This window comes from Xyrauchen texanus, chromosome 6 (assembly GCF_025860055.1).
Source record: "Xyrauchen texanus isolate HMW12.3.18 chromosome 6, RBS_HiC_50CHRs, whole genome shotgun sequence".
Taxonomy (NCBI): domain Eukaryota; kingdom Metazoa; phylum Chordata; class Actinopteri; order Cypriniformes; family Catostomidae; genus Xyrauchen; species Xyrauchen texanus.
Genome location: NC_068281.1, coordinates 51,450,188 through 51,460,607, shown reverse-complemented (window position 1 = coordinate 51,460,607; position 10,420 = coordinate 51,450,188). Strand labels below are relative to the sequence as shown.

The following is a 10,420-nucleotide window of genomic DNA, read 5'->3' as shown; positions in this document are numbered from 1 at the left end:
TAGATGATGCACATGATTATGACTGTGTTAAAGATGCCATTCTTAAGAAATATGACATTAATCCAGAGACCTACAGACAGAGATTCCGTTCAACAGATGTTGATCCTGGGGAAAGTCCCAAGGAGCTGTATGTAAGACTGAAGGAGCTTTATGGGAAGTGGATCCAACCAAAAGGTAAAACTGTTAAAGCTGTTGGTGAAATTATAATCTTGGAACAGTATTTGCGGATGCTATCTCCTGAGCTGCAGGTATGGATAAGAGGCTGCAGAGGCTGCTTCACTGGCTGATGTGTTTGTGGCTGCAAGAAGGAAAGGACAACCATGGAGCTACTCCACCTGGAGGGCTACAAAAGACACCCGCAGTCCCACATCCACTCAATACCATCAGAGGGCAACAACAGGTGTGGGTAAGGCTCCCATAAGGGAGAACCAGCCAACAAATACACCAGCCAGTGTGTAGCCACAGCCACTACCTGTGCAGCCAGGAGGGTCACACAAAACCAATGTGCCCAAAGAACCCTGCTAAGCTTACTCAGATGTGTGTTGTGCCATGGCAAAATTACTTTAAATATTATAACAATCCATGAAGATGACAAATGTCAGAGTTAATGGTAAAGCTCTGAAGGCCCTAATTGACTCTGGCAGTGATCAAACCCTGGTGCACAGGCAGTTTGTACCATCCAATGTTATCCGCACTCTTGAAACCATTCCCATCCGCTGTGTACATGGTGATAAGAAATCTTACCCAACTGCTGATGTTTACGTTGAAGTGCAAGGACAACCCTACCTGTTGAACATTGGAGTTGCTGACAACCTTCCTTTTCCAGTAGTGCTGGGTAGTGACCTGCCAAGTATTGTTTGATTTGTTAAACCAACCTCAAAGTTGCAATGAAGATAACTTTTTCCTTATCTTTCTCTATTTATATTGCCATTTCCCTTAACCATCAGTATAAACCACTTGCACATTCTCACACACTCCTTTTTTTTATTAAAATCACTACCCCCTTCCCTTTTCTCCCATCTCCATCATTATATAAAACATCCCCTTTCCATTTCTTTTTAAATCAATCATTACTTCCCTCCAATTTGTCTCTTGAATCATTAAAACATTTGATCTTTTACAACATTCTTTCAAATTTCTCATGATCTAGTAACCTCTTATATTAATTGTTGCAATATTTAATAACATTAGGTATACAACAGTCCATATTATTCTTCTCATTCTATTTCATCATCAGTTCCAGATAATACTGCAAATCTGTTTTCATTACATTCCCTTCAATTAGTTTCTTTAGCTTTTAGTTTTACTCTCCTTATATCACCTTTTCCCAGTCTTTTTTGTTGTCATCCTTTCTTTCTCTCTCCATCTCCTTCTCTTCCTCTTGCCCTTCTAATGATTCTTGTTCCTAATTTTTATTCTCAGTTCTCTCATCCTCTTGTTCCTTTTCCACCTTCTCTCCATTTTGTTCTCCTTCCTCCTCCTCCATGGCTTCTGTTTGTTCTTCCTCCACCTCCTCTTCATTTTGTATATACTTCATTATCTATTCCCTCTTCCTTTTCTGGCTCCATCAAACATTCACATTTTTCAAGCACTTTTCTACAGTCTGGACATTGCACTGCATCACATTCTCTTGCAAAGTGCCCCATCTCTCCACAGTCACAACACTTAACCCTCTGGGGTCGACGGATGTGCTGGCGCGTCCTGCTGGATATTTTCGTCATTACAGCGGAAGGGTCAATATCACCATGCCTTTCAACCCTCACAATACTCACACATTTTGATTTTAATTTACCATTCGCTTTATGTCATGTCATAATAGTAGACACTCAAATACTATAATAAATATATTATCTGAGCTCCCACAAAATTTTTTTTTAAATTATGGGCCATTTTTTAGAGCATAAAGCATAGATATGTCCACCCTGTCGTGGACATATAAATTACTGTTAAAAATGTTTTCATTGCATTATTAAGATACAAATGATACTTTCTGAAAGGTATGATGTCCCTTTCCTAAACAGGGTTATTTGTTTGCTTTCAAATTATAAATACATAAAAGATTTTATGTAAACCATGTGTTTTTAAAGAAACTCATACAATTCGCACATGTATTTTTTCTTATTTGGAGAAATATTTGATTATTTGGATACAGTTTTTTGTTTGCATGGTATTGCCCCCACACCTAGCACAATGGATTATATAGGTATGATTAAATTATTATTTTAAATATTATTATTATTATTTAAAAATACCAAGATGACAGGGTGGACGAGCCCATGACAGGGTGGACAAGCACACGACGGAGTGGACACATAAAGCAGAACACAAAAAGCATGACAAAATATGACAATGAAACATTTATTCAACTTAAAAAAATAAATATATAATTACATTCTCAATCACACTGATATAACTGAGAATTTAGAATGGCCTCTCTGGTTGAGATGAAACAGGCAGGGAGTTCAAAAACCTGCCCGTCTTTTCAGCAAAATGTAAACATAAGGAAAATTATAATAACAAAACATGAAAAAGCAAGTACATTAAATGTAACAATTAGTTTGTTATTTGTGGCCAAGAAATATTGTAGTAAATAAATTCTGTCAATTTGTAACATTTACAACATGTGGAACAACTTGCCCCAAACTGATATTTAGAAAAAATATATACATTTGTGTTCAGAACACGATTCGATCTTTCAGTTGACCCTTGCCTAAATGTATTCCAGTGTGGTTCTATTGGGTTTTACATTAACTAAAAACCTAATGTAAACACCACATAACAGGGAAACACACTTCTGAAAAGAAATCTGGATACACATTAACAAACAATAACACGAGCAATAAGTCATTTTAAAGAACAGATTCCTGTTCATCTAAACTCCGCTCATCTAAACTGCTCTTCGATATACCTCCATGAAGCCTTGTCTATCTGTACAGAGCGTTTATTGAGACCCTGTGGCTCTGTAATCAGACAGAGAATCTGTTGGTCTGCATACCAGGTAATATCTTCTCTGGGACTAGGCCAGAAGAATTTATTTATCCCATTCCGGTGCATGCACTTAACCATAATGTTGTGCTCCTCCACTTTAATGATAATGCCAGGATAGGCTTCATCTTCATAATTCACCACACACCATTCTCCAATGTGTTTCGCCTCAATGAATTGTGGACGCCATCTGGTTTCAGTTGTGCCATCAAATGCAGGGGCATGGTTATGTTCTTTACTTACAGTTGCCTCCATTAACTGGTAACAGGGACAATCCAGCATACCTGCCTCACTCTTGCAGAGACATGTGATGTCCCAGTATTTCAGTTAGCCTGGTGAAACACTTAGCACCTGATGCACCCTCATTGTTCCTTTTATTGGAGCAATGGCAGGTATCTGATGTGTGATGAGAAGAGAGATGGTATGAACTTGAGAATTCAATGACATAATACTTTTAACAATAATGTTGTATGTATGATGTATACCATCTAAGCTGTTCTACAACCAATACTTTGAATCCTGGCTCTGTTCATTTTATCCACTATTCATTTTGTATGTATACATACTCTGAATTTACTTTCAGCAGATACGTATGAATAAGTACATGTATATATATACGTTGGTAATTGTAAAAAAGTAAGGTATACATTTAGGTTATTTTCTTACCTCTGGCTTTGATTCAACATCATCTTCACTGATGTAAAATAACTCCATTGAATAGTTGTTTGATTTCAGTCTTTCATACAGGATTAAGGCATTTAGGATGTCCTCTCCATGTTTGATGGCTCTGTCTGCTGATGTCTTCAGTGCCCCACCAACACCATCTGGTGCCCCCTTGCCGTGTCCTGCCTCAAAGTAATTCCAGTTGACATTTTCAAACCCTAGTTTATATGGTTCTGTGGAAAGTAGGTAGAAATTCCCTTTCTGCCGATATTGAGTGGCTGGCCCGTCACTGAAGAAGTGAAGTTTTTTAACTTCAGGGAACCTTTGCCTTATCATACCAAGTACTGGGTCAAGGTGGGCCCAAATAGCTGTAGGGTCATGTCGTCGACTTGGAGAAATGGAGCAGAAGGCGAGAGGTGACTGGTCTTCAGCAGTGTAAAGTACCCCTGTATGGAGAGTTGCCTGTTGGTGCGATCCTCCAAAGTGGACTGCTTGAATTTCTTGGCCGTATTTGCAAAAGTAATTTTCACTAAAATCAATGTGCAGCATGCACTCATCTGTTTTTAAGGTCTCCCTGATTTGCCTGTAGGCTGCGTATTGCCATCTGATGTTGAAGATGTGTTTCTTAAATCTGCTGAGCCTTTCTTGAAATTGGCTAACCAGGTCAGACTCGGTTGTTACGAGATCTCTTTTGACTGTAATCATGGAGGATTTGTCTTCTCTATGGATCCTTTCTGTAGTCCATTGGGCTACACAAACCTCTGCTTCCCCAGGTTGTTTAATGGTTTGATATGCATTGAGGAGGCACTCCCTACATTCACTGTAAGCACATGCCTTTCTCTTTGACGCACACACAATTGAATCTGCCATATCTTCTATACTTTTGGTAGACAATATACCATGACTGTGGAGGACATTTGCCATGAGTTGTGTGTTCTCATGTGTTTTGCACAAACACGTGTTGCGGTCAGCCTCTGTGGGTGTAACAACCCAAAATGGCCTAAACCGGCAAAACGTGCTGTATGACAGTTGGCCATGCTCCTCAGACAAAAATTTTATGTGTAGAATTTTCAATGTGTCTGTGAGTAATCTTTTTTGCATTTTTTTCTTTTGTCGTGTGATTGTTTGTTTGCAGCCTGGTGTCATACAGCTAACATCATCACGGAGATAAAAAGACCTCACTTTCCTCTTGATCTCCAGAGCTGCACCACTTTCTTTTCTCTTCACGGTTGCACAAAGATCCACACTGAGGGTTGCATTTCTTTTTTTGGAGTAGCCAAATGCCATTTGTGTGTACTTCTGTAGTTTGTACTTATTTAAAATACGTCCAGAAGTCACCCTGGCAATCAGTTGTCTTTCTCTTTCAGTTTTTGCGTTTCTGTATTTTTGCCTGATGTTCTCAACCAGGGTGGTGTGAAATAGCAGGGCTCTCTTAATGGGTGACCTAACTTTTTGCCCTCTTACCAATTCCTTGACTTTTGAGTGAGGAGACACTGAGGGTTCTTGTCTCTTCATCCTCTGGTACCTCTTTTTGTATTTTTCTCCTTTTCTCTTCTCCTTTGCCAGTTTTGCTTTCAACTCTTTCATTTCTTTCATAATTTTCTTCTTCTTTCTCGAATCCTTTTTCCTTGAATGTGCTGCTTAGAATACATAAATTACTGTTAGGTTTTTAGGCCAATCACTTTTAATTTGGCCTATTTCATCCCTAACTAAATTATTCAACTATAACCAGGGAAGCTATAATAGGTATTAGGTGACTATAATTAATACAATATTTGGCTAAGAGTTATGTTTCTTTTATATTATTCCCATACTACATTTATACTAACCTTGAGGGACCTAGCTGTGGTGGACAGTCCAGCTCCAGTGGTTCTGGAGTTGGAGTCTGCAACTCCACTATTGTCCTGGCTTTTGCTCTGGCAGCTTTCTTTGCCTCCTTCCATTTTTTCCTTTGTAAAAGTTTTCCTCTCTCTGTGAGGTCATTATTAACTTTCTTCTTCCCTGTATCTCTATCTTTCCTCCATCTATCCCTTTCTTTCTTAAGGTACGCATCTCTTTGTTCAGGGTTTGCATCCCGGCGTTTTCTGTATTGCCGTGCACTTTCTGCCGCACTCAGAGGCATGTCCTGAGAACAGCAATGATTTTATATTTTTTTATATAACAAAATATTATTTTGTTATATTATATTATATGTTTCCATAAAATGTAATATAACATTTCTATAAATTGCAATATTAACAACAAATGAATGTTATGTCCACCCTGTCATGTGTATGTCCACCCTATCGAGTCTAAGTGGCCGACAGGGTGGACATTTTGGAACAACGACAGGGTGGACATTTTGAGCTTCAATTAGCATATTAGCTTACAACAAACTGTGACTAGGTAAATAGTTAGTCTGGTTGTTGAAGAGAATTTGGTATATTAAAACGTACATATTTGGAAATTATTGTATTTGAATCACTTCCAGTATATTTTATGCGGTGGACATGTTAAGCTTTGGCAAAACAAGTAAGCAAACTCATATGAAGAAAATTTGTTAGTTGTACAATCAGCAGCTACTCACCTCAGCAGTTGAATTTCCCGCCACTGAAGAGATACAAAAATCTGTTGTCCTGATGTCACTAATGGGGGTGGCCTATTCTTAAAGGGGCAGATTCCACAATACGACAGGGTGGACAACCATTTAAGGGACATGGACAAACTCTTCTTTTTTATTAAATAAAAATATTGTTTTTATTATAAACTGATCAATACACTCAATTTGAGTAATATCTTATTAAACAAAATATTAATAGGAAAAAATAAATAAAAAATAAATATGATTTTGTCTATTTTACTCTCATTCAAATTTGATGAGCAGTGCCTGGGACATAGCAAAATAACATACATCCTCTTATACAAAACTATAGAAAATCTTGAAACTGTATCTAAAGAGCCAAATAATGCTACTGTTATGAATACAAAACTTAGCCTTATATAACACACCCTTTCATAGTCATTTGTATGTTAAGTTATAATGGAAAATTAGTTATTTATGTTCAGGACACCAAAAGGCACCCTACAGTGATATTGACCCGGAAACAACTTAAAATACTCCGTAATTTTGGGGTATACAGATAAGTGTAAGACATCATTAGAGACTATAAAGGGTCTACTTTTATTTGTGTACACTCACAATAACAAAATCTTGTGCTTTTGTAAAATAAAGAAAATAAAAAGGGTGAGCTATCAGACGTCTCTGTGTTCGCGAGCATATTTCAGAAACACATCACAACTGAAACTCTGCGAATACTTATCACACAAACATGAAACATATGTCTAAAGAAAGCTTAAAATGTCTACTTTTTAAAAAAAAACAATTCAAATTTAAAGCAAATATTCTCCTGCAATGTAATCTGTATGGAACAAAGCGATGTACAGTTTCTTCTGGTTCAACTCATTAAAGCTAATGTGATCACACCCACCAGCAGAGTGCGCCATTCATACGCTAATGTGCTGAGACAATCAAATCAAATGGTGCACGACCCCGACGGTGAGGTTTAATGTAAACACAACACAACTCAACTTTACTGCGTGTTTGTAACAATACACAGGCAATGAAACTCCTGGATATTAAGGAAGAGTTCACATTTTCCTCAGAAGTAGAGCAGGACTCCAATGAACATTTGTATTTTGAAGAGAGAATTGATCCAGCCGAGGATACAATTTTGGATGAGTAAGTCATTTAGTCTTCATTAGTTGACATGGTATTTTATAGAAACATGTACATATTTTACTAGTGGGACTGTTTCCAGACTTGCCAGCCAGGATTCAGAGTACTGACATTTGAAATGTATCCTAATAAGCAAGTTTTAGTTACATTTAAATGCTGTTTCGGCTAAAGCAGGTGTTTAAATTGTATGTTGTATGATATGTAATATGATATAAAAATAATACGAATGTTTAGATTTTATTTTATTATATTTTTTTATTTTTCAACACTAAAATTGTCTTCCAAAGTTCAATTAGTATATTGTTTTGTATGAGTGATCAGGATGTTTTTCACATCATTTTGTAGCAAAAATTCTAGGCTACAAGATCCAGTTCTCAAAGGTCTTGTGGACAAATGTTTAGTATGTGTTATATGGCCTTATTTCAATGACTTAAAATTTAAGTTTTTTCAAAAACCACGCATAAATGTTATTTTCTCAAAAATACAAACATGTTCACACATGTTGCTCACATATTATTATAGCCCAGTTTGTGTTGAATAATAAATATGTTTTTAAGCAACTGAAAAATGCACAAATGCCAAGGCATGTCAAAACTTCTCCAGGGCTCAAAACACAGGGCAGTCTTTCATTATATGTCCAGGTCCCATACACAATCGACACATCATCTGGCCCTCGCCCACCTAGATAAAAATGACTCATACATTCAAATGCTGTTCATAGACTTCAGCTAAGCATTCAACACAATAATTCCTCAGCACCTGATTGGAAAGCTGAACCTGCTGGGCCTTGACACCTCCCTCTGCAACTGGATCCTGGACTTCTTGACTGGGAGACCTCAGTCAGTCTGGATCGGGAACAGCATCTCCACCACCACCACAATGAGCACTGGGGCCCCCCAGGGCTGTGTGCTCAGTCCACTGCTGTTCACTCTGCTGACTCACGACTGTGCAGCAATGCACAGCTCGAACCAAATCATTAAGTTCGCCGATGATATGACTGTGGTGGGTCTCATCAGCCAGAACAACACGTCAGCATACAGAGAGGAGGTGCATCGGCTAATGGACTGTTGTAGTGCCAACAACCAGTCCCTGAATGTGGACAAAACAAAAGAGATGGTTGTTGACTTTAGGAGAGCACAGAGTGACCACTCTCCAGTGAACATCGAAGGCTCCTCTGTGGAGATCGTCAAGAGCACCAAATTCCTTGGTGTTCACCTGGCGGAGAACCTCACCTGGTCCCTCAACACCAGCTCTATTACCAAGAAAACCCACCAGCGTCTCTACTTTCTTCAAAGGCTGAGGAAAGCACATCTCCCACCCCACATCCTCACTACATTCTATAGAGGGACTATTGAGAGCATCCTGAGCAGCTGCATCACTGCCTGGTTTGGGACTTGCACCGCTTCGGACCGCAAAGCCCTGCAGAGGATAGTGAGGACAGCTGAGAAGATCATTGGGGTCTTTCTTCCCTCCATCAAAGACATTTACAAAAAACACTGCATCTGCAAAGCAACCAGCATTGTGGATGACCCCACACACCCCTCACACAAACTCTTCACCCTCCTGCCGTCTGGAAAAAGGTACCGAAGCTTTCGGGGCCTCACGGCCAGACTGTGTAACAGCTTCTTCCCCCAAGCCATCAGACTCCTGAATAATCACAGACTGGACTGACACACACACACACACACACACACACACACACACACACACACACACACACACACACACACACACACACACACACACACACACACACACACACACACACACACACACACACACACACACACGTTGTGTTTCCATGTTTTATGGGGACTTTCCATAGACATAATGGTTTTTATACTGTACAAACTTTATATTCTATCCCCTAAACCTAACCCTACCCCTAAACCTAACCCTCACAGAAAACTTTCTGCATTTTTACCTTTTCAAAAAACATAATTTAGTATGATTTATAAGCTGTTTTCCTCATGGGGACCGACAAAATGTCCCCACAAGGTCAAAAATTTCGGGTTTTACTATCCTTATGGGGACATTTGGTCCCCACAAAGTGATAAATACACGCTCACACATACACACACACACACACACACACACACACACACACACACACACACACACACACACACACACACACACACACACACACACGCGTGTCCTGAGTTACACTTTAATTATTGTCACTACACCTGGCTGCTACCTCAATAACTGATAGAACACTATCTCATAGTATGTTATGTTTACATTTGGCATTTTTAGAAACTGTCATCTTTTTGCACTACCGTGTACTGGTGGGCGCTGCACTGTCTCTCACTGTGCCTATTGTCCTGTTCATTTTTAGTAATTTATTGTACTGTCTCGTACTTTTTGCACACATTTGCACGTGCACTTTATGTAGAAATGTTATTTATTCTGTGTAGTCTCATGTGGATCTGTGTTTGTCCTATGCTGTTTTATGTAGCACCATGGTCCTGGAGAAACGTTGTCTCGTTTCACTGTGTACTGCACTAACTGTATATGGTTAAACGACAATAAAAACCACTTGACTTGACGTTGCTGTAACTCCCCATGAATTTAGCTTACTATTAATCTCATCGTCCGTTATATAAGCCGGCAGGTGCATAAAGGAAATAATGCATTCTCTCATTTGCAGGATTCTCACCTCACACAAAACTCCTTTAATTATTAATCCCTCTTTCCAGTTCTCACACGCTTCCTCATGTTCTAAAGTAATTTCATATTCTTTGTTCATTTGTGGTCTCACCACCAGTACTTTAGTTATTCCAACTTTTCTATCCGAGAATTAATCACATCTTCAGCTTTAACTTAATTTACCTCCGCCGCAATAAAGGTTGCTTCCCTTGAGTATCATTTTTGTTCTCCATCATGCATCCATCTCTTTCCATTTCTCTCTGATTTTCTTCCCTGTGTTTCTTGTCCTTTGTCCATTCCATTTTAATTTTTCTTGCCTTTCTCCACCTCCATATCCGTGTCTATTCCAGTAAATTGTGTGCAAAAGTGCTCGTTTTTCAGCCCCTAAGCAGATTATCCTACTCA

The 10,420-nt window shown here is 38.8% G+C and overlaps 1 protein-coding gene across 1 annotated transcript; it reads right to left on the bottom strand.

Moving 5' to 3' along the window:
* Window positions 1-2,694: 2,694 nt before the first annotated feature.
* On the bottom strand, window positions 2,695-10,420 carry LOC127644663 (uncharacterized). Its single transcript, XM_052127969.1, has 4 exons — window positions 10,199-10,420; window positions 5,478-6,291; window positions 3,652-5,285; window positions 2,695-3,381 (listed from the first exon to the last, which is right to left on the bottom strand). Exons 3-4 carry the CDS (start codon window positions 5,242-5,244, stop codon window positions 3,313-3,315), a joined length of 1,662 nt encoding a protein of 553 aa, XP_051983929.1. The 5' UTR covers window positions 5,245-5,285; window positions 5,478-6,291; window positions 10,199-10,420; the 3' UTR covers window positions 2,695-3,312.